General features: G+C 39.2%; 1 protein-coding gene across 9 annotated transcripts in view; it reads right to left on the bottom strand.

Moving 5' to 3' along the window:
- ATE1 (arginyltransferase 1) overlaps nucleotides 1–25,588 on the bottom strand; it is a 118,188-nt gene that overhangs the window by 49,212 nt on the left and 43,388 nt on the right. For all 9 annotated transcript variants that reach the window (XM_089510066.1, XM_089510067.1, XM_089510060.1 and 6 more), the window contains 2 exons: nucleotides 22,267–22,448; nucleotides 17,253–17,352 (listed from right to left, as the gene is read on the bottom strand). In XM_089510066.1, the coding sequence (XP_089366192.1) occupies nucleotides 17,253–17,352; nucleotides 22,267–22,448 (282 nt within the window). The remainder of the gene's footprint in view (nucleotides 1–17,252; nucleotides 17,353–22,266; nucleotides 22,449–25,588) is intronic.

A 25,588-nucleotide genomic window follows, 5' to 3' on the forward strand; every position in this document is an offset into this window, starting at 1 on the left:
GTGTTACAAGTTAAATAATAATAATAATAATAATCTCTCTAAAAAGTCTTTTCGCTTTCATTCACCAAATCTGTTTTAAATACTGCAAAGAGGCAACCACACCCCTCCAAAACATGCTTAATAACAGCTGTGTCCTTTGTTTGGCACCTTATTTTGTACAACATTGTAAAACTCTATTGGGCCCTAGATACTGTAATGGGAAAGAAGGCGTCATGCAGGAGCCTACCTGATTGTACTTAGATTAGAATATGGTTCATGTAAGAGCCACGAGAGTTATTAATAGTGATATTTTCCTTTTAAAGGAATTTGCATTGCTGTGAAACAGCTAATATATTATGAAGTAAAACCTACAAGAAGTTTAAAGCTCTCAATCAAAGATTTTATGAGAAATGTAACCATGGAGGTAAATATATATCCTGGATTTATGCTAACTCCTTTAACCAGTTATTTTAATAGAACAGAGGTGATAGGGAACTAAAGATCAAACTTGTTCAGTAGCCATTGTGAATGACAGGAGGCATAACTGTGTTTGTTCGGCATAGAACTCTGCTGGAAGAAATATTCTGAAACTCACAAGAACAGATTTATAGATCTAACCAGTATCCCAGTTCCTTCTTGAGTCACTGTTTTTACTTTCAGTGCTTGGATATGACCTCTGTAACTCTGGACTTCCTTGCATATACTGAGGGATAACCTAATGTTTCTGAAGCACATTCAAGCCTTACTTCCTGTAATAAGTGTTTAAGGATGGGCATTGACTATAAGGCTAGTGATGTTGTTCAAGTAAGTATAGAAAGCTGACAGAGCTATGAAACAAATGAACTACTACATCAAGAAAACTCAGGGAATTCTTTAGCACCACCGAGTGTGATGTATGCCATCCATTAACATGTACTATCTACAAAACTGCTATATCAACTAAAAGAAAGCACAGTTGCATGCATAGTTTATGAAAAATTGCATCAGGACTCTGATGTTTCCAATGCTTTCCCCCCAAAGGTAAGTATAAAAGTTGTAATGGGAAAAGGATCAAGAAAGAAGAGGGCTACAGAAAAAGTAAATCATCTACGTATATGTAGTTTGAATTATACATTTCTAAAGAAGAGTCCTCTACATGCATTAGTAACTCTTGAGTCATTACATGAGCTGCCCTCTAATTTTTGATATAATTCATAAAAATCTTCTTTGTGTTCTGCTGTGATTAGCAAGTGTAAAAATGTACTAGGGCATGGATTAGACATGATAAAACTCTCCCCAGTGTCTCATTCAAGAACAGTTTGTCTCAGGCTTGTTATGGGAATCTGGAATTAATCTTTCTGGCAGCTCTCTTTGACAGCAGTAGTCAAATTACCCCTAATAACTCAGATGCCATTAGACCCCCTCCTTTCTTCCTCAATTGACCTGAAATTTGAACCTTTAAGAACACACAGCTTATTAAAAAAAAAGAGGGTGGGTGGGTGGGTGGGTGGAAGGTTAATGTATTCCTTTTATTGTTTATGTGTTAGATTGTTAACAAATTAACATTATAAATTTTATGTATGTAAAATATATTCAAATATATTTTGGCATACATAGATTCAAACAAATGGAAAGGCACAATGTTAATGTTCCTTCTATTGTTTTTTTGTTTTCCATTATTATCAAATTAACATATTTTATACAAACATTTATATATTCAGTACACCTTCTTAACGACAAAGCAAGTATATGTTCTAACCCAGTCTAAGTATGAATGTTTGTGTACAAAATTATGAATGCATTCACAATTCACACCAATTCACACACTATTAGAGTTGTGTGTATATGCTGAAATGTCTCTGTAAAAGATGGTAAATTTATTCCTAAATAAAATTTTCCATTCACCTTACTGTAAAGATTTTACAATCTTAAAATCAGTGATGTCTTCACCTTGAGCGTCACTGCAGACCATCTGAAAAAGCCATGATAGAATGAACACTTTGCTGTACATTTGACAAAGCTGACAAGGCCTATCATTAAAAATATCAAGGGGTGTGTGTTTCACACCAGCTAAAGGTAAAGGTAAAGGTAGTCTCTTGACATGAATGTCTAATTGTAACCAACTGCAGGGGGCGGTGCTCATCTCCGTTACGAAGCAGAAGAGCCAGTGTTGTCCAAGGACTACTCTGGTGGTCATGTGGCCATCATGATTGCAACGAATGCTGATACCTTCCCACCGAAGTGGTACCTATTTATCTACTTGCATTTGCATGATTTCAAACTGCTAGGCTGGCAGAAGCTGGGACTAGTGATAGGAGTTCAGCCCATCATACAGCACTCAGGCCTTGAACTGCCAACCTTTCGATCTTCCAATAGTCAGAACTGGTGTCTTAACCACTAAGCCACCGCATCCACCAGCTGTAGGGGATGAAAATAGAAAGTATGCTCCCAACGTGCTGCTTTCCAGAAAGACAGTTTTTTGTGGGGTTTTCGGGCTATGTAACCATGTTCTGGAAGAGTTTATTCCTGATGTATTGCCTGCATCTGTGGCTGGCATCTTCAGAGAATGGTGGCATGGAGGTGTGTGGGGTATATATATAATGTGACCCTTGGCACCTGCCATAATAGAAAGGTTGTTCATTACATAAATTGGTGGCAGCGGTGGGATATCAAAAGTCCCAAGCTCCTGCCATCATAGAAACGGATTGTGGTTTGGGTGTACATCACATAATTTGGTGGCAGCATTAGGGTGAAGGTTGACTAGACGGGGCCTTCACATAATTGGGTGGCACAATAGGAAAGCTTCGTTACATACTTTGGTGTGCAGCGTCGGGATCACATTCTCCAGTAACACCTTCTGGACTCCGCCGGTTTCTTCATAAATCTCACATAACAAAGTCCAGCTTCCAACAGTGCCAGAATTGGTAAAAGAGGAGGTAGTTGGAGTTGGAAAAGAAACAGTGGCTGGTCTTCAGCTGCCATCTGATTGGTCAGCCGCATGTTCTCTGCACTACACAAGCCTTCTTGCATATTCTTCCCACTCTGAGGCCTGGCCATTCACCAACAGGCCAACATAGATTAACATATAAATCGCTTCCCCCTCTACCAAGGGTCACAGCATATATATACCACACACATCTCCATACCACCATTCTCTAAAGATGCTAGCCAAACGTCAGGAATAAAGTCTTCCAGAACATGGCCACATAGCCCGAAAAGCCCACAAAAAACTATGGATGCAGGCCATGAAAGCCTTCGACTTCACAAAGACAGTTTTGACTACAATTCCCAATCAGCACCAGGCACAGCCATGGTTGGCGATGTTGCAGTCCTCAATATCTAGGAGTGAAGAAGGACTATTTGACAGGCACACAGAGGAGGTCTTTCTTCTATGTTATGCCTGGATTGTGGAATGCCCCCCTCAGAGTTATGATTGGTTCCCACTCTCGTTGCTTTTAGGAAGAATGTGAAAACATCTTATTAAACTACCCCTTTATACTGGTTTGGTTATTGATGTCAATGGTTTCCTTGTCTCATTTGTTTTAGTGATTTTAATAGTTTTATTATGTAATGGTTCTATCATTTTTAGTGTTGTTGTAAACCACCTTAATAAAAGTAACAATATAAGCAAATGGCAGCAAAAGCCAGTGTAAGCAGTGAGTAATGTGGGAAGGTCTGACTATGAAAGACTGCACTGAACCACAACCACCATGTAGTTTTGGGAAAGTCACTTGTTTCTCAAGTTAATTAACTTAACAGGATAAAGAAGAGAACACTGTATGATTGCTAGCTTGTGACCTGCCACAAGTACTCAGGAAGCCTGGAGATACCTAACACAACAGAAGCAAAGAAAGCCATTGTGTGAAAGAGACCTTTTCTTTTACCCTTGCAAGTTACCTTTCGCTTCTGTAACATATAGCCAACAGTTTTTTTACAATGTGCTCTGTCATCAATAGCTTCTGCATTTTTGATCCTGCTGCTTCGAAATACAAGTGGAGAATGTGACTCCCCAGATATATATTAGTCATACAATGCTATAAGTGATAAGCAATGAAGTTCCTGAAAACCATCACTGAAAGGTAGCAGTGGTAACATCCCTTATAACACCCAGGTGGTCTTTAACATAATTCTGAAATTTAAAAACATGGTGTAAAAGCATTAAAGAGATTAAGAATCTTTACACTGCACTGTCTGCAGCTTTGGTCATTCACTACATTTGTTTCAGGTGATAATAATTGCTCATTTTGCATCAACTGACAAGGAATTCTTGTAAATACCCTGTCCAGCTTTGGACAAATGATGCACAGCATAACTACCAACTGTCCTCATTTGACAGGGAGAGTCCCAATTAGATTAATCTTCACTCAATCCACTTTTTCAGCTGCTTTTAGAATGTCCTATTTAGTCTCTCCACCTCCCACTTTCCCCTTTAGTCTTTGGTTTATTTCAGTCACTGCAAAATAAGTTTGAAGTGCAAAAGAAGTTTGTGAGCAATTAACTCGGGGAGAGGAGAGGTGGGGGAAGAATCTTGCCCTTCCCAGTAGACTCAGGCATAATGTATAATACAGTTGGCCCTTGGAACTCCCAGGGGATCTGACCTTTCCCCCTGCAAGTTCCAAATATCGTGTGTATTCAAGCCCCATAGGCCCACTGCCGCTAATGGCGGTCGCCCCTCCATGGATTTCCAAGTCCGCAGGTCTCAAGTCCGTGGACTTAGAGGGGCGAATGTATATCCATAACCATTGTGATAATAAAGCTTCACCCTCCATCACAGTACATGGATAGACGCACCCATTTACCCATATGTCATCTAAGCCAATCTTTTCCAGTGTGTCAGAGACTGGTATTACATTTGTCCCTATAGGTTACAATCGTTTGTTTCTCTTCTGGAAACTCTCCAGGAACTTGAAATTGATGGGTTGGGAACTGGAACTGGCCCACCAATTGCCACTCTGAGTAGCATGATCTAAATAAGGCATTTTCCACATGCTGACCAACTGCTTTGAGGTAGCTGAAGTGCACATGAAATCAAACTACAAACACCATTGTTTTTGCACAGAAGAGATCCTCATTGTTGCTTTACAGTGGTTGATCAGATGTAATTATTGTGGCTTTGTCTGTGAAATACTGTGAAATGTTTACTTTACATTTTTGCATCAGAACAATCAGTTTATAGGTTATTAATTAATGATTTCAAGAGTAGATGTTATTGCCTTTCATAATAGATCCACAAGTTTACTCAGGCTGTATCAATGTGTGTTTCCCTTCCTCAGTGCTGCTGAACCTTCCTTTTGCATGATATCACAAGGATACAATGGTGATGTTGTCCTTTAAACAAATTTTAAGGCAGGATGGGTGACCTGCTTGACCTGCTTATAGTGCAAGGGTGGGCAACTCATGGCCCTCAAGACATTATTAAATTGAAATTCCCATATGCCCTTGCTTATGCTAGCTAGGACTGATGGGAGCTGTCTTTCAATTCTTTGCATCCATCAAAAGAAAGCGGGAGAAAGAGGGCCTCTGTGCCAAAAAAATCATTTCAGTGCACTAGAACAAAACCGTACTTAATTAATTATTGTCTTCATTAATATGATCCAGCTTTGATACATGACTCTGGAACGGCAAAGTCAGTATCAAAACATACTATTTATAGCATCTGCCTTTCATCTTGCATCTTCTTTAAGGGACATGGCTCTGTCTCCTATTTAAAAAAATAACCTTGAGAATATAAATCCAATATCTAAGTTCTATATATTACATTATATAAGTTAGTTAATATCCTGATGAATATGTAAGAGGCTTGAAATTGTTCTGTGGTTAAAATGGTACATGCTTCCAGAATCAAGATTTGCTCATAACTTCCAGTGTTCTCTTTTCTATCTGAGTCCCTATTTATAACAAGGGTGGAGAATCTGTAGTCCTCCTGCTGCTGTTAGACTACAGTTCGCATCATATCTGGCCACTCCTTGTGGAGGATCATTATATCACACAGACGTTTCCAATCTAGACACATTCTCTTAAAAGAGAGATTGCACAGTCTAGGCATACTGTTTCTATAAACATTACATCTTCTGGTATGCTAATTATTCCTGTTATCTATTAAAAGGGGGAATTCTCATACTTATGGTGCATGTACCTGTAGGACATGAATTTGGTATTTGTAATACATTGCATTGGTAAGGAATAAGTATAACTTGCATCATATTTGTAATACATGACCAGAATACCTCTCACATTTAATCTGTTGAGGAACTATCATACATGCATTGACATACATTTCAGTATTTGGTAGCATTTCCAAAACACTGCAGTACATATACTGAATCTAACTTATTACAAGCTATAGATCAGATACTTTTGGATTTAGTTCACTCTTGAAGTATATTCACATCACTAACACAGCATAGCTAAAACCTTTGTAGGAACCAGTGTAGTGTTGGACTACAGAGATCAGAATTAAAATCTCTGTTTGGCCACAAAAACCCGCTGAGTGACCAAGAGCAAGCAATGGTCTCTCTAAGCCTCAGAAGAAAGCAATGGGAAATTCCTTCCGAGAAAATCTTGCCAAGAAAATTCCATGATAGATTAACCTTAGGGTCATCATAAGTCAGAAATGACTTGAAGACACACAACAGCAACTATAATCCTCTGTGCAGAATGGAGTGGTTCTTTTTCTATTAACCAGCATCACAGAGTATGGAAAACAGCACTAGAAAGCAGCCTACCTGGGCACAAATATATTAAAGTAATTTTTATTTCTGATATTTGCTTATCTGATCTTCATCCAATAAGGGAATGAGCTTACTGTGTTTCAAAACAAGCACAAACAAGAGACAAGCCCTGATGCGCTGCTATGATAACCTCCATTCATAATCCATGATAGAGTTGTGTAAACAATGTGTTTGTCTAGCTGGCTTGGTCACATTATGATACATTTCTCATTGCTAGAAAATGCCAGTCACTCACCCAACATCACATAGTCTGGCAACTGTTTACCACAGTTCCAAGTAGGCTTGGTTTTTTATCTCTTGATTTAAAATGGCAGAGTCTAAGCTGGGTCAATTCTTCTACAAAGAACAATTCTTTAACTCTGACCTAACAAATACTAGGAGTAGGCAATATGTCTGAGGAATGAACTGGCAAAACCATCTCTGCATATTCCTTGCCTAAGAAAATGCCATGCAATTCATGGAGTTGCCACAAGTTGGCAGGTGACTTGAACACACACACACACACACACACACACAACACATTTTAATTCTCAAGTAGCTAAACTGGAGGGTCTGAAATTGACCTACTACACAATTTCACCCCCAAGTTTCTTAACTGGTGTTACTCAAAGTGCTGATCTGTGGACCAGTGCCTATTGACAAGCCATCAGCTGCCAGTTCCTGGAGTTTCCAGGAAAGAAAGAAACAGTTGTAACCAATGGGCACAAGCATGGTGTCAGTTCCTGGTACAGTGGGGGAAAACACTGCTGGTCACCCACATCAGATCACTTATGAAACACTGTCCTGACTTGTGATGTATAGTGGTATGTGACCATCATAATCACTTTACCCTTTACAAGGGTCACATTTATGCACATAATCGTTTCTCCTTACATATAATTCATCTAACACAGACAGCTATTTTTACATGCAACATCAGTATATTATATTCTAAAACACTTTCTGGATATTGGCTACAAGCAACCACCAAAGAAAGGTGCCAGTTCAGGAGAATCTGTATCATAGGCCTTTATCATACTAATTCTCTGGCTCCATTAAAGTTTTACTGAATAGCTGATAGATATCTGGAGTTAAAATAGGATGATGCTGACTAAAGAGCCCATCAGGAAGACTGAAAGTGCCAGCACTTTGTGTGTGGGGCTGGCAAGAGATGTGCTATTTTTTCAGTGTAAAAGTGGCAGACTCACAAGAGAATGTGGCTAAACAACATCCTGTTGGGCTTTTGCTCTGCTGTGGTTTTCCATTTCTGCTTAGGCAGCGAAGCCAAGTTTACTGAAAAAGGTTAACTAAATTCCACAGTCAGAGAACTGTGAAAAAGGCAGAGCTCAGGGGATTTAGCCTGCCAAAGCTTGACTTTGCGGATGTGGAGTTGCAGACTACTACTGTACAAACTTTCAGTGCTGCTGAGAAGTTGCTGAATCCCCCAAAACCTAACCACAGAAACTCGTTCTCAAGCACGGCACAATACTTAAAAAAAACAACAACACCCTTCTCTTGTGACCACAGCCTATCAGAAGTATTTAGCGTAATGATTAATCACAGATGAATTAGCCTTTTGTTTCTTTTCTGACATTTTGGAATCCTTTGTACCCTCTTTCCAACTGATATCAAGCCATGTTATTACAATGAAATGGACTGACCAATTGAAATAATTGTATTTCCTGTGGCTTTTATGCAAATCAGGATGAAGCTTCTAGGAAAACACTTTGTTCCAGTATAAGGGAACATTTTCTAAAACATACAGAGATATAATATTTCTACTTCTACCATAAACTTCAAAGTATACCTTTTGGGGGGGGAAACTGCAAATTCAATTGAAACTTTTTCAGAAAGTAGAAAGCTGGCCAAAGTAAAGTGACATTGTGAGCTTAAATTGAAACTAATTTGCATGAAAATGTACATGCCAAGAGAGCCTGGGAAATGCCACAGGGCACGGAAGCTTCGTTTAAAAAAACAAAATGAGTATCTTTTGACAACTTATATAAAGCTTAAGGTTAATGAAGGAAAAAACAAAAAGGTGGCAAGTACTGTTCACATACAAACAATATATACCCATCCAAGGAATATAAAGTAGGGTCTGTCTGATGGCACCTTTTAGAGTAAAAGGAGACAACAATATCGGAGAGGAAGGCATGGGAACGCAGACTAGGCTTTAGTTCACTGTGCTGTATAATTTGTGTTTTTAAACAGAATACTATCAAAGAGCTCATCCAAGCCATAGCAAAAGAAAAAAGAGGGGAAAAACTGCTAACTGTGCAAGAACCAGAACACCAAGCCCCCCTTGACACATTCCATGCTCTGATCCCACTTGGTTCCATGTGTACTATGTTGACTCTGGGACGAGATGGCTGGGGATGATTAGACCAGTCTTTCTCAACCATATATCAGGAGGACTCAAGTTATGTTTCAACGGAATATGAATTGAAATGACAAATAGAGTCTCATAGTATAAGTTATAATAACACTTGATGTGCAGGAGTAACATTTCACGCATCTGCTGAAATGGCTTGAAGTCCATGAAAACATAAACCATGTAACAGTTACAAGTGTTGAAGGGGATACAAGAATCCTTACTGTTTTTGCTGCAGTAGAGTAACACAGCAACTCTGCCCTACCAAAAAAAATATAACGAGCATGATGGAATTCTCCTATTTGTTTCATTTCTTCTACCTATGAAATTGCCAACTGCAGACAGAAAAAATGTTGATACAGTTCCTCGAGGGGGTTACACAAGCATCTTCCTCAGCATCAGCTTGAGGATTCATCCTTACATGAAAACCAATGATCATTCCAAGAAAACACTTAACTCTCACCTTACAGCAAAGTCCTGCCAGGTTCTAATTAAACTAAAAAAAATGTTTGATTTCTAGACAGACATGCTGCCCTGCTTATGTAAAGGTTCTTATAATATACAGCACAGAATTGTATAAGTAGATAAATTATTTAGCACTGCATCCAGTGAACACAAGGCAAGGCAAGATATTTTGATGCTTCAGCAGAAGGAAATCCCCTCTCCCTCCAATTTCATATACAGCAGAATTTTATTTCAACAATGATGATGGGCCAGTATCCTCCATTATAGCTAAGAGCAGCAGCATAATTTGGGGTGCTGGACAAGTTACGTGAAAGATGTAGTTCAGTGATGGCAAACCGATGGCACGCGTGCCAGAAGTGGCACTCAGAGCCCTCTATGTGGGCACATGTGCCGTCACCCCAGCACAGAGTTTGCCAGAGTTTGTTACTAGAAAGCCTGAGGGACACGGCTCTTTGCAGTAAATAAGTGGGGTCTGGGTTGCAGTTTGGGCACTTGGCCTCTAAAAGGTTCATCATCACTGACGTAGTTCTTTCCAGAAGAGTCAACAGAATAGCTGCCTGGTACTACCAGTATTGCTACAATTACACTGCATTACATGAATCCTAACTCTACAAAATTTTAACATTCTAGAAATCTATTACTGGAAACCTAATGGAGTGTCCATGTGTTTTTTTAAAACATTTCCAGCCAAACAGAATATGAGAAAAATATATAGGAATGTATCACAACAATTCCATCCCTGAGACAGCTTCAGAACCAGCTCAGTGTGCTTTAGATACACGTTAAAACTTACTGACAGCTGAAGAAAATAATTTATGGCTATGACAGCTATTGACAAGGCAGCATGAATTAATATAAGACAAATAGGATCTGGGTTAAGGCAACATTCTGTGGTGTATAGAATCAAGCTGAATTGCCTTGCAGTTAGCTACTGAGTTATATGTTTCAGTTTCTTTGCAATATTTCTTGTAGTTCCAGCAAAATTTAGTTTTGGAAGGCTGTATTTCATACTAACAATATTTGCCAAAAGCTGCATCAGCACATCTCCACAACAATTATGGAAAGAGTATCACATTTCTAGATGGAAAAGCCAGGTAACCACTAAAAATGCATTTTGTTAGGAAAATATTCCATCTTGCTCAGCAGATGGTAGCATATTTTGAGACATCACTGTACTTTAGTAAGTGATGAGAAGGTTCACTTTGGGCTGGAAGGAAGTTACGCTAGTCAAACCAAGAAAAAGGAGTTTATACAACTGTAGTATGAAAGGACAAGGAAGTTGGAATGTGAGAAATGGAGACTGTATTATATTCAAAGGTGTGCAACTGTCATTTTTCAATCGTTCAAATGCCAAAGAGTGCTCATTCTTGACCATTCACCCAACTAGGCTTTTTGGGGGGTGAGGGAGGGAGTTGCTTCCAAACTTTCTAACACAAACAGTGCATCTATATGAACTTTTAAAAAAAATCCATGAAGCTTTTTTTCTATTCTCATATATATTATCTGATTGTCAAATCTATTTTTATTAAATAATCCACTTACTTCAATGTAGAGCAGTGGCAGATCTGGGATTTTAATCTCTTACCTGCCCAGCAAATATTAAAGTATAGGAAGAAGTGGCTGAGAAACTGTGTGTGAGAGGTTAGGATCACATTGTATGTAGAACAGTAAGCACGCACAGTTCAGAAGGTTTAGCTAGGTAAGCTCTGGAGAAGAACCTGCATTTTACATAATGAATGTAGATTTGATTTTTTAAAAAAAGCATCTCAGATCTCTTTTGACATGCAGCCAATTGATACATATGGAGCTGGGCTAGAATGGCCAGAAATTTCTTACACTCTTATAAAAAGGCCTCTAGGTCAACATTCCATTTTGCTCTATTAGGTATTCTTAGTGCTGTTGATCTCTTCAACAATTTGTATTCCCTTTCTGTTCAGTTGTACTTCCTGAGCAAATCACTTATAACTTGGTAAAAACACAGAATACAAGGAGATGAAAAATGCTCTTCTCAGTGCAAAAGTCTGAGACATTGCAGAGGCTTCTCCTTTTGCAAAGACTTTTCCATTTACAATGTAAAAAGTGCATGCCATCCCATTCTTTCTTGGCCCATTTGTTTGGCCAGAGAGGGTGACCTGCTTGATGGAAAGGACTCCAGCTCTGGTTATTTAGCTGAAAAGAAACAGACTGTCCATGTTTAACAACTGGTCACTGCTGAACTACATGATCACCCACGGACAGAAGATTATGGCGCCTTACAGACGGGCCTAAGCGGCGCCATTGTTGCGCCAGGAATATGCACGAGGGGCGGCGCTTCCGACGTGCCTTGCCCCTCGCGCGTATTCCGTACGGCAAGATGGCGGCGCCCTATACAGACGGGCACGGCCATCTTGACGTAACGGATGCGCAGCGTCCGAATGTCTAAACCCGGAAGAGCCGTCGCGAGTGCGCGCTTTGGCACTTGTGGCGGCTCTTCCGGGTTGCCGGAAGGAGTGCGATTTCTGCACTCCTTTTTTGCAGTGCGGAGGAGTCGCGCGGTTTGGCTGCTGCGGCTCCTCCGCGCTGCAACCAGCAGCGGCCCAAGACCGCCCCTTGAACTTGCCTGTTCAACAGTGAGACCCTAAATTTTCAAGGGCCAATTGCCCAATATTTATACTTAATTAATCCTATCATAACAGAACATGCTGCAAGCTTATATACAGAAACCAATCTTTTTAAATGTGTTAAGAATGCTTGTGCACAAAAACTGGATTTTATAGTGAAGAAGTACTTGACTTGAAGGAAAGAATAGACAAAGTATATTTGATAAGACCCATGGAAAGACATGCTGCTGCCTAAAGCAGTGCCTCACAAGCTATCTGATGTGAGGGACTGGTTATTTTTACCCTAATGTGCCAGGGATCACTAGCATATTATGCCTATTAGGTACAACTGGTTATTTCTTTCCTGGAAACTCACCAAGGAACAACAGCTGATGTTCATGAACAAGTCCAGTACTAGTTAGTCCATGGACCACCACTTTAAGTATCACTAGCAATGCATACACTTCTGTGAGAGAGAATACTGTTCAAATATGAACATTCTGGTTTCCATCAGAAAACCTAACATGGATCCACAATTTATTTTCTATACATTAAGTATCTACAGTTTCCCAATGGGATTTTTAAAAGGAATGTCAGAAACAATTAACTCCTAAGTACCAATAGGACAAATTGGACATGTTTGGAATTTTTCCCCCACAACCAGGATTCGTTATTTTCTTCACTCTTTCATCATTATCTTTTTTTACAACAGATATCAATTTTATGATCCTCCAAGTCATCAAATTTAAATATAAGAGTGGCACAGCACCAACAAGCAGTGATTGAAAAAGCATGTATTGTTCCTTGTAGAAATACTTATGTGTACATCTATGTATATATAGTACCCTCAATACCAGCCTTTGGCTACATCTGCATATGCCAGGTTTTTGTTTTTTGTTTTGCCATTATGGGAATAGTAGTTTTGCGAGCCATCTAGCCTTCTCTGTCAAAGAGCTCTGGTGCCACAACAAACTAGAATTCCCAAAATTTCACAGCATTGAACCATAACAGTTAAAGTGATGTCAAACTGGACTGCTTCTGTAGTGTGGATGCAGCCATAGAATCATAGAATTGGAAGAGACCGCAAGGGCTGTGCAGTCCAACCCCCTGCTATGCAGGAACTCTCAATCAAGGCATGCCAATCCAGCCTCTGTTTAAAGACCTCTAAGGAAGGCGGCTCCACCACTCTCTGAGGGAGTGTGTTCCACTGTCGAACAGCCCTTAATGTCAGGAAGTTCCTCTGAATGTTGAGGTGGAATCTCTTTTCCTGTAGCTTGCATCCACTGCTCTAGGTCCTAGTCTCTGGAGCAGTAGAAAACAAGCTAGTTCCCTCCTCAATGTGACATCCCTCCAAGTATTTAAACAGGGCTAACGTATCACCTCTTAACCTTCTCTTCTCCAGATTAAACATCCCCAGCTCCCTAAAGTGTTCCACATAGGACATGGTTTCCAGACCCTTCACCATTTTAGTCACCCTCCTTTGGACACGCTCCAGTTTCTCAATGTCCTTTTTGAATTGTGGTGCCCAGAACTGGAAACAATTTTCCAGGTGGGGTCTGACCAAAGCAGAATAGAGTGGCGCTATTACTTCCCTTGATCTAGACACTATACTTCTATTGATGCAGCCTAAAATCGCATTGGCCTTGTTAGCTGCTGCATTGCACTGTTGACTCATGTTCAATTTGTGATCTATTTGGACTCCTAGATCCCTTTCACACGTAGTCTCCTTAAGCCAGGTGTCCCCCATCCTATATCTGTGCATTTCGTTTTTCTGCCCTAAGTGCGGTATCTTACATTTCTCCGTGTTGAAATTCATTTTGTTAGCTTTGGCTCAGCTTTCTAATCTATTCAGGTCATTTTGAATTTTGATCCTGTCCTCTGCAGTATTAGCTATTCCTCTTAATTTGGTGTCATCTGCAAATTTGATAAGTATTGCCCCTAATTCTGTCATCCAGGTAATTGATAAAGATGTTGAATAGCACTGGGCCCAGGACAGAACCCTGTGGGACCCCACTGGTCACTTCTTTCCAGGATGAAAAGAAGCCATTGTTGAGCACCCTTTGGGTTCAACCAGTCAATCAATTACAAACCCATGTAACAGTTACCTCGTCTAGCCCACATTTTACCAGCTTATATGCAAGAATGTCATCAGGAACCTTATCAAAGGCCTTACTGAAATCAAGATACACTATATTCACAGCATTCCCTTCATCTACCAAGCAGGTAACTTTATTTAAAAAAAGTGATTAGATATGTCTGGCATGACTTGTTTCTCTGAAATCTATGTTGACTTTTTGTGATTATGGAATTGCCATCTAGATGTTCACAGACTCTTTGTTTAATTATCTGCTCTAGAATCTTTCCTGGTATTGATGTCAGACTAACTGGATGATAATTGTTGGAATCCTCCTCTTCCCCCTTTTTGAAGATGGGGACAACGTTTGCCCTCCTCCAGTCTGGTGGGACTTTTCATGTTCTCCAGGAGTTCTCAAAGATTATTTATTGCCAATGGCTCCAATATTACATTAGCCAGTTCTTTTAATATTCTTGGATATAGTTCATCTGGTCCTGGAGACTTACATTCATTTAGATTAACCAGGTATTCCTGTACTATCTCCTTACTTATTCTGTGCTGAAATTCCCCTATTCTGTTCTCTGCTCCGTTATCCTCAGGTTGAGCACCCTTTGCCTTTTCTGAGAAGACTGAAGCAAAGAAGGTGTTGAGTAATTCTGCCTTTTCTCTGTCCCCTGTTAGCATTTTGCCATCTTCTCCATGCAGTGGCCCTACCGTTTCCTTCTTCTTCTTTTTGCTGTGGGCATATCCAAAAAAGCCCTTTTTGTTGTTCTTAACCTCTCTAGCAAGCCTGAGTTCATTCTGTGCTGTAGCTTTTCTGACTTTATGCTAGCTATTTCTTTGAATTCCTCATTGGTGATTTCCCCATTTTTCCATTGCCTACACATGTTCCGTTTAAAACCTAGCTCAATTGAAAGTTCCTTAGTCATTCTTCCTAGTTTCTTGAGACATCTCCCATTTTTCTTCCTCAATGGAACTGTATGAAATTGTGTCTTCAGCCATAGTAAACCTTTTAACCCTGGAGGAGCCCTTCAGATAATTTCCTGGTATCAATGAAACCTTGCACAAAATAGTACACGTTTAGCTCAAAAAATATGCCCCCATCAGAAGAAGCCTAGCAATTTTTTATGGAATTCTAGGGTTCCAGTGAACCCTGGTTGAGAAACCTTGTTCTATACTCATGGTGTTTTACAAAAGAAAAGGCATGAACGATCCTTGCTTCAAGAGGCTTACAATCTAAAATAGATTTGGAGGATGGAGGATATGGGAACATGGCATCAGGGATACTTAGTTACAACAAGGAAAAGGTAGAATGAGGTAGCTTCTCAGAACAATTACTGACTGAAGTTTACCAATTTGGTTCATTTACAGTCTAAGTTGTTAAGAAGTTCCAAGTGCAGACACCAGTCACACATCATGCATATATTATGCACACCCATTACTCAAAAGTGCATTCTATCCTCTAAGAGTTACCCCAAAACAATAAATATAATTTGGATCCATTTCCCACACTTTGGAACAGATTAGAAACAAATAAGCCAATCATATCAGAAGAAAAACCCAACAGCCCTAGAAATGTTGCAGTGAAATTTGCCATATCAATGGAAGTTATGAGGAACAACAGGTAGGTGAAATACAACTGCTGAAAAAAAATCCAGAGGGGTAGCTTGGCTGGTGATGTGGACATTTGAAGACTGTGGTATTCACACTATTAAGAATAACAGTTCAAGAACCATTTTTTCTTGCAGGTTGGGACAGCCACTCTAGAGAAGAACTCTGTATCTCAAAAATTCAAAATGAAATTAATGTGACAACTAAAGAGTAACATTATTGTAGTATAAGGAACACTGGTTTAATCTTAAATTTATAACTGGTTTGCTTCTTAGTCATATGTAAGTAACACCAGCAATGTGGGTGGGCTGTTTTTTGCAAATCCTCTAGCAACCTAGATAGGGAGAACCACAATTTTCCTCTTGCCTAGGAGATAGCCTGAGCCAGTGGTTAGACTGCTGGAGAGTGGGGGCTTGAAAAGTCAGGCTGGCCCCCACTTGGACATGGAAGGAAGCAGGTGAAAACTTGGAAGGGAGCCTTCAACTCTGTTGTGGCCAGGCCCATAAATCTCTGCTTCAAGTCCCCTCCAGCTGGCTTGCCTGCCTGGCAGCCAGCACAAACTTCCTTTGCACTGGCTGCTTTTCAGGAAGTTGTGGGTTACAACTGTGATTGAGACCACTCCTTTTTCAGACAAGAACAAGCAAGGACACATTAATACTAGTGAATGGTAGAAGAAAACAGGCTGTGGTATGAGAAAAACAGTAGGCAGGAGGGATGAGAGCAGGACAGGACAACACAACACTGTTTTCAATGAAACAGTGAGTAACTTCTTTAATGACTGATTACCATATGAGAGAAATGTGATATATGTAAAAGTGCTCATAAAACAGCACCTGCCTTTTACAACAACACTGTATGTTTGTTGTTCTGTAACATACAAATCTATGTATAAACTTATACCTATTAAAGTTAAGCATGTTTGGAAGTAATATAGCCATTTAGGCTGCAATTATAAACATTTTGTAAGAAGTTTTCCCAACTGTTCACACTGAGACTTACTTGTGAGTTCATAGGATTTCATTGACAGAATATTAAACAGACTTTACAAAAATGCAAATGCAAAATATAGGGAACAAAGTAGGCTTACTTTATATGGTGAATATATCTAGTAATCAAGCACTAAATATGTATTTGCAGTAATGAAAAATAAACTTACCAACTATCACAAGCCACTTTCAAAGTCCTCTCCATTTCAAAAGTGGTTTCCTAATTGGCACGGGGGCAGCTATTTGAGAAACCCAACGTCACTGTCCAACATCATAGAACTAGTTGCACACTGCTGTGGATTTCAGCCAGTATATCTTAGGTAGACACACTGGAAAATAGTCCAAGCGCTGTACCAAATTGAACTTTGGCCAGTTCCATTTTTGTCGAGCAAAAGCATGGAAGAACTCAATGGGAACATAATATCATAAGCACATGAAACACTCAACTGAAACATCAGGTTGAGCTCAGACTTACTAATAAAACAACTTCACACTTACCTTATATCTCATTTTAGGGCATGAGTGAATATAAAATCCCATATAGTAATAGCTTAGGTCAGGAGCCTTTTCATGAAGTTGCCTAGTAAAAGCAATTTCCCTGTAAAAAAAAAAATCATTGTGAACAGATAAAAAGATAATACTGGAGATACATGTTCACAGATGCTAGCTCCGTACAATAAGGCAAAATAAAGTAAGACTGAATGACCTATTTTGGCCTACGTTAAAGGAATGATTACAGTTTTCCTTTCAAAAATAACAATAATAAACAAAGAGACAGTTCTATATAAAAACCTCACAAAACCACAAACTTAAGAGACCCAATTTTGCATTCTGACCTGCCAAAAAGCTAATCTGAAATTCAAATTGCAACTAATTTAAGGCACTCTTTTAACAGCTTTCCTTTTAATATTCATGTATCAATGTGCTATAGACGTCTGGCCCAGTCACTGTATTCAGCCAAGCTAGGACAGTACATGCAGACTTCAGAGAATTTTAAAAACAGCAAGTTTCAAAGAGAAACGTCCAATGAGTTCTAGCGATTTACATGCAAATACCTATATGCAGCAAATGCTCTTTTCTATATCCAATGACTGTGTTTTCTGTACTCATTCTAGCCCACTCTATTTATTTATTTGAAAGAAAAATAGCAGTATTTGCTCTCTTCCTTATTCAGTCCTGAGAGTCTACATGTATGTCTGCAGCTTACCCCATTTCAGTATTACATCAGTCATTTGGGAACAGCTGCTTCAATCTAACTTAAGACATTCTCAGTGATATTTGGGAGACTGGGGGATATGCAACTGCCAAATTCTCCTTGTTTTGTAGTAATATCCCTACTTGACCCCACATTTGTTTAGGTTGTTTCAACCAAATAGCTGGCACCCTTACTGAGCAGCTGTAAGATCACAGAATGGCAGACAGGGAGGGGGGTAATTCTGGAGTACCCAACACAGTATCCATAAGAACCATTATGTGCAATGGGATTTCATTTGATACTCCTCTTGCTCTCTGCCCCTCCTGTGTTTTTTTTTAAAATCTTCAAACCTTTAAAGAATTAAAACTCTGGAAAAAACAACAGCTGGGAGGCTACAAAGTGAAATGCTGACCTGAAATTAACTAATCTCTATCTCTGACCCTCACTAACTCTCCTGACATACTCTTAACTGACCAACTGTCATACATACCAGTCTTTTAAAAAAATCCTATTCAAAAGCCAAGTCAATAGCCAGTCATCCCCAACATTATAGAGGTCCACACTCAAGACCCACTGAAAGATTCCCCCCATAAAACACCAATAATGATCAAAAATGGCAGAAAAACAACATGAGAAGTGACCCCCTAAAACCATTACTGGTTTCATTTTGAGAGATTGAGGGATATGGGAGGGCTGTGCACTTATTTTCAACAAAACCGTTAGGCTCTCTAAAAGAGAAAAACTGATTTTGCTTTTTAAAAAAAGACAGTCATTTGGGTCCAAAAAATAGTCTTGGAATTGCTTACATTTTGCCCTCCCCTGTTCTAGAGATAAAGTTTTGTTGGAATCACGATGAAAATTCTTCCAATTTGATGTTCCTATATGAATGCTGTCAGATGTCATAGAAAGTGAATCTAAGCAACAAAGCACACATTTACAAAGTAAATGTACCTGTCTCTAGTAGTGACACGTGTTATGTGGGCACATGAAGTTATGTACTGCTGTGCAGGTCAAAATCTTCACTTTAAAAGTCCATATATACAGTATAACAAGGATGCTTTGGACACTGTACATCCACCATGGAAATTATCAGGCTTTTGCTCTGCTATTTCAGACTTATCCCCACCACCACTCCACTCACATTAGGTATCTCAGTACACACAGACATTTTGTCCAAAAATCAGTCTGTTCCAGCCATTATGACTTACTGCCCCTGATGCCCCATGAATTTGCCTTGCACTCTTTTAAAAAAGACCAAGTGTTGCTCAAACAATGAAACAATGTATGAAGAAGGAGCAGGCCTTTACTGACTATATGTCCATTCCATCAATACCCCGCTCCCTACAGCATGTCCTGAAGAGAAAGCCCCAGCAACACTCTGGGTAAGATACATCATTTCTCAATTTATTATATAGCCATAAACATTTTGGCTTTATGATGTTATGGTAGTATTTTGCATGCTAATATACTCACACACTCTTGTTTTGAGGAGAAAGCCTCACAAGAGACTCCTTCATAAAACATAGTATTTGTCCTTTGGTTGCACTTGCACATCATGAAAATATGACAGACTGCATTATCACCTCATCTAATGTGTTAGTTCCTTAGACCAGAGTAAACTATTAAAGGGATTCACCCATGTTTAAAATATGTTTTAAAATGTACTCTTTTAAGTCTTAACAAACAGTAATAATGCCACCGAGTGCTACCACAGTTTTTTCAGTTCTCTCTGAAGAAAATTAGTAACAGCTTGTATGGTATCAAGTTCCTTCTCTGCTTCCTAAGAGCTCTATATTCCTAGCATTCTTTAAATAGTAACTCCACATCAGAACTTCTAATCCTGAAGGGAGTTCATATTTACTGCTTCTTACGCAGGTTTTAACAAGCTGACTTCTTAAATTCCTGACTCCTGTAAGTACAGAGAACCTACCTAAATATTACTGTGTGTGTGTGTGTTAAAAAAATTACAAGCACTTCAAGCACTCCAAAACATTTTTCCAGTCACCTTATTATCCATTACTAAGATACTAAAAACAAAACAATTTGCAATGCTCCAGATGAAAACAAGGTGTTCCATCTGTCGGTAAGTAAATGTGAAAGTGTATTCACATCAACACAATACTAATCAGTTCTCTTTATTTATCTTAAAACAAAAGCAGGCTGTATATAGCTGTAAAATAAATTGATAGAATGTAGGAGAAGGGCTAAATCAGAGCAGTCAGGTTAGTTAGGTAATTCCAAGGTGGGGTATAGACCGCCAGAAAGAGCCGGCCGGCGACTGCCTCTCTTTTCTGCATAACTGCGCCGCAGCATCCAAATTGCACGGCGTGGCTACATGAAAGCAAAAGGACCGCTAAAAAGTGGCTCCTTTTCGCGCCACCGCAAACTGCCTGTGGCGGTGCGAGGACGTTGCTGCTGCGTGCACCTGTCTGGAAGGTGCGCGGCAGTAACATCACAGCTGTGCGCACCGTGTATACAGCACCGCACAGCTGTGACGTCCTGGTGACATCCTAGGGTTGTGGGGCATCTAGAAACGGCGCCCCAAGGCAACCCTAGCACGTTGCTAGGACGTGCTACAGGGCCCAAGAATGCTCATGTGTCTCAGGTAGACCTGTATCCCACAAACACTAAAAAACAATGACTTGTATTCACTGAATAAACTTACAAAATACACTCACATATACTACACTTTTTCTGGGTGGTTGGTTAGAAGTGTGAACTGGACAAATTGGTAAACATGCTTGATTTTTGAAACATGCAAGAAACCAAAGGAAACAAAAAGAGAAACAGGAAAGCATCTCTTAAAACAGAATTAGAAGACAGAAACTACAACCGAGTAAAAGTGTTTGGCATGTCTTTTTTTAAAAAAAAACAAAAACAAATTATGTCTGGATGATTTTAATGTGCAATGTTTATGTGTTTTAACTTACCATACATGTGCTTAGTTATATATTTATTTTGATCTATGTTGTAGCTTGCCTAAAGCTTCGGGGAGATGGGTAAGAAATTAAATTATTATCATTATTTGTTTCTGGCATTCACACAGAGTGTATGTGTATGTCTCTTCAAGTCACTTTTTGACCTATAGTGAGCCCATTAATTTCATAGGTTTTTCTTAGGCAAGGAATACTCAGAGGTGGTTTTGCCAGTTCCCTCGTTTGAAATATAGTCTAGAGCACCTGGTATTAATTGGCTGTCTCCCATCCAAATACTAACCAGGGTTAGCTCTGCTTAGCTTCCAAGATCAGATGAGATCTGCCACTTTCAGGGTATTTAGCCCTTTTCTAAGAAACTTGTTGGGCTGAATTTTTTTCTTGTTAAGCTGTCTGTGCACATTTGTTGTGGATCTATATATTATAATGATCACTTTTAGAATTATTTGGTTTTTAAGGAATCTCTCCATTGTTGTGTATTTAGGGTAGCATTGCAATATAATCGTTTATATTGATTTTGTTTCCATGATTTAATGATTATAGATTTTTGTTCTTTTGTAAAGCACCCCAAGACTGCTTCTTTGCATCTGGAAGCAATGTATAAAATGAATAAATAAAAATAAAACATATACTGTACTACATTGCTGCTCTGGTCACAGATTTCATTGCTTAATTTCATAAGCAATGGTCTTTTCTTTCAAAACCAGTTACACAAAATGGCCTGCATCCTATTAGTATAGCTGAACAGGCTATATGAAAATTCCATTGTTTATTCAATGGGATTACTCTAGTTACTAATAAAATGATTTAGATTTCTGTTTGAAATGCTTACTTCAGATAAAACTCAAAATCTCAGTTCCCTAGACTTTGAATTTTAATGTTAGAATTCATGAAGTAAGCATTTTCTTGTCCTTAAAGAAAGCTAATAACCTTTAATGCAAGTGTGAACAACTGTCATGGGTCTAGGGGCCAGTTTTCCGCTACTGGGATCTACTAGGGATACAAGAACTATCAAAAGTGCTGCTCTCACATGCCAAAAAAAAAAAAAAAACACCACAAATCAGAAGCAATTGAAAGTGGACTTCTGGTTTTGAAAATCTGGTTATTTGAAAGTATTGAATAGTGCAAAGGGACTCTGTTGCCTATTTAAAAAGTGAACAACCTCTCCTGGAGGCCCCCAAGAGAGGCAACTGGCTCCTTCTTTGTACAGAAATGGTTCAGGGAGTCAAGAAGGGTCATGGACCAAAACAGTCCAGAGGAGCCAAATATGATCCTGAGGCCATGCTTTGCTCATCTCTGGTTCAAGGTGAGAATTAAATTTTCATTCTGTACTTAAAATATTATTAGATAATAGAATAGTGCATATCTTAAAATGTTTTCTTACCTTAAGGCAGAGTAGACTCCTAAAGAGAGAGAAGAATATTCAGGATCATAGTAGAGATACACAGAAGAGACACTCTTTGGAAGGATGTCAATTACACCCACAGCAATTATCTTTCCGTCAAGCCAATACTGCTGGTGGAAAGAACCATAGCCACAATCCGGACCATTAGGTAGATTTTCTGCCTACAGAGAAAAAATTAAGACATCACCCTTTCAAATCAGTTTAACTGATTTTTGCACATTATTCAAACAACAGGAGAAGTAAAATTTAGAACAAAGAGAATAAAAATTTAAGATTGTGTAGGGCAAAGCTATCTAGAAAACTCTTCTAATTAATTGTTGTTGTTGTTGTTGTTGTTGTTGTTGGGTGCTTTCAAATTATGGTGAACCAAAGGTGAATCTGTCACAGGGTTTTCTGGGGCTGAGAATGTGTGATTCACCCAAGTTCACCCAGTGAGTTTCCCTGGTCAAGCACAGACTCAAACCCAGATCCCTAGAGTAATAGTCCAATCCTCAAACCACTACACCATGCTCCCTTTAATCAATCAACAATATTCCACCTACAGTGGTCCCCCGGGTTACGAAATTAATTCGTTCCGCTGCCGCTTTCGTAACCCGAAAGGCTTTCGCAAGCCGAATTGCCATAGGCGCTAATGGGGAAAAGCCGCGATTTGGTGCGAAATAGCGCCGAAAAGCACCAAAAGTTTTTTCGTAACCCGAAAAAACTTTCGTAACGCGGAACAGTTTTTTTAATAGGATTTTTTTCGTAACCCGGAAATTTCGTAAGGCGGCGCATTCGTATCCCGGGGTACCACTGTATTGTCCAACACAGGAGATTTTCTAAAAGGGAAAAAAGAGTATCCCAACAATTATCGTCCAGTTAGTCTGACATCAATACAAGGAAAGACTCTGGAGCAGATCATTAAACAGAGAGTCTGTGAACATCTAGAAGGCAATTCCATACTCACAAAAAGTCAACATGGGTTTCAGAGATCGAATCTGATCTCTCTCTCTCTCTCTCTCACTCTCTCTTGGATAAATTTACCAGCTTAGTAGATGAAGGGAAAGTTGTGGATATAGTATATCTTGATTTCAGTAAGGCCTTTGATAAGGTTCCCAATGACATTCTTGCAAATAAGTTGGTAAAATGTGGGCTAGACAAGGCAACTGTTACATGGATTTGTAACTGATTGACTGGCCGAACCCAAAGGGTGCTCAACAATGGCTTCTTTTCATCCTGGAAAGAAGTAACCAATGAGGTCCCACAGGGTTCTGTCCTGGGCCCAGTGCTATTCAACATCTTTATCAATGATGTTGATAAATGACTTGGATGACAGAATTGGGGGCATACTTATCAAATTTACAGATGACACCAAATTAGGAGTAGCAGCTAGGATGGGGGACACCTGGCTTAAGGAGACTATGTGTGAAAGGGATCTAGGAGTCCAAATAGACCACAAATTGAACATGAGTCAACAGTGCAATGCGGCAGCTAACAAGGCCAATGAGATTTTAGGCTGCATCAATAAAAGTATAGTGTCTAGATCAAGGAAAGTAATAGTGCCACTCTATTCTGCTTTGATCAGACCCACCTGGAATACTGTGTCCAGTTCTGGGCACCACAATTAAAAAAGGACATTGAGAAACTGGAGCGTGTCCAAAGGAGGGCAACTAAGATGTTGAAGGGTCTTGAAACCATGTCCTATGTGGAACACTTTAGGGAGCTGGGGATGTTTAATCTGGAGAAGAGAAGGTTAAGAGGTGATATGATAGCCCTGTTTAAATACTTGAAAGGATGATACATTGAGGAGGGAACTAGCTTGTTTTCTGCTGCTCCAGAGACTAGGACCTAGAGCAGTGGATGCAAGCTACAGGAAAAGAGATTCCACCTCAACATTCAGAGGAACTTCCTGACAGTAAGGGCTGTTCGACAGTGGAACACACTCCCTCAGAGTGTGGTGGAGTCTCCTTCCTTGGAGGTCTTTAAACAGAGGCTGGATGGCCATCTGTCGGAGATGCCTTGATTGTGATTTGCTGCATGGCAGGGGCTGGACTGGATGGCCCTTGGACAGGATGGCTCTTCCAACTCTATGATTCTAAGATGCTCTTTCCAGAATCCCTTCAGCTGCAAAAACCCACCCATAAGCCAAGGCACTGTGGAAGTAGGGTGCTCAGGACCCAGCAGCTTTTTTACTAACTAGACTGTGATGGTTTTCTCTGCCTTTCCTCAACACCAGCCCTGAAAAATGTGTACTATGCTAGCATAACAAACTGTTGCATTGGTATAGTACACCATAAGAATTCTGGAGATTAAACCTTGTCTTCCCAGCACTGTTTCAAACAAACTTATAAAAGGTTTTCCCTGCCTGATACAAGAACTGTACTACTTCCAAAGCATTTATTTTTTAAAATTTATCAAATCGATTTATTTATTAACTATGCAATAAAAATGTTTATTTAATAACATAGAAAACAGTGTGACAGAAACATTCTGATCCAAATTTTTTTCAGTCACTGAACAACCACATCTTTCTCCTGTTTAAACTGATGATGATGATGGCATTATTATTATTATTATTATTATTATTATTATTATTTTGTTTATACCCCATCTATCCCCCAAAATTGATACTTTAAGGTGGGTTTCAATTTAAAACATTATAAGCAAAAACATAAAAAGTAACATTAAAATGGAATTAAACTATTCACATTATTAAAACAATTCAAAACACAGCACCTAAAAGGGATTAAACACAGTTCAGTAAAAATAAATACAGTCCTTTCTAAAGCCCTTTCTTTAAAAACATTCAGTCCTAAAAGCCTATTGGAACAAAAACTCTGCCTGCTGACAGAAGGATAAGGAGGAGGAGGCCATTCTGGCTTCCCTGAGAAGGCTTTCCCCCTTCAGCCTCCTCCAGATGTGTTGGACTACAAAGCCCATCATCAACAGAATATAAATTTAAGATGTATTCAGTTTGTCAATAGTCTACCCTATGCCCTCACAAGTACACATATGAAATTATTACTAAAATATATAAAAAAATTAAAGCATAATTAAAAACACATGCAATGAGAAGGCATACCTTTTTTTATAAAGAAGGAACTAGATTAAAATTTTACTAGATTAAAATCCAACTCATTAACAAATCAGTCTAAAAATCAAAATCCCATCTGAACTAAAACTGCCTTTGCCTACCAGTGGAAACAAAACAGAGGGTAAACAATGTTATACCAGAGGTTGCAATTTAATTTTCTTTCTCTCCCTTCCCACTAAACCTCTCCATCCCATCTGAAAAAATGGCTTGAGGATTTCACAGTTAAGG

The sequence above is a fragment of the Sceloporus occidentalis genome, unplaced genomic scaffold (genome assembly GCF_023333645.1).
Source record: "Sceloporus occidentalis isolate IW3139 unplaced genomic scaffold, rSceOcc1.0.p SCAF_2, whole genome shotgun sequence".
NCBI lineage: Eukaryota > Metazoa > Chordata > Lepidosauria > Squamata > Phrynosomatidae > Sceloporus > Sceloporus occidentalis.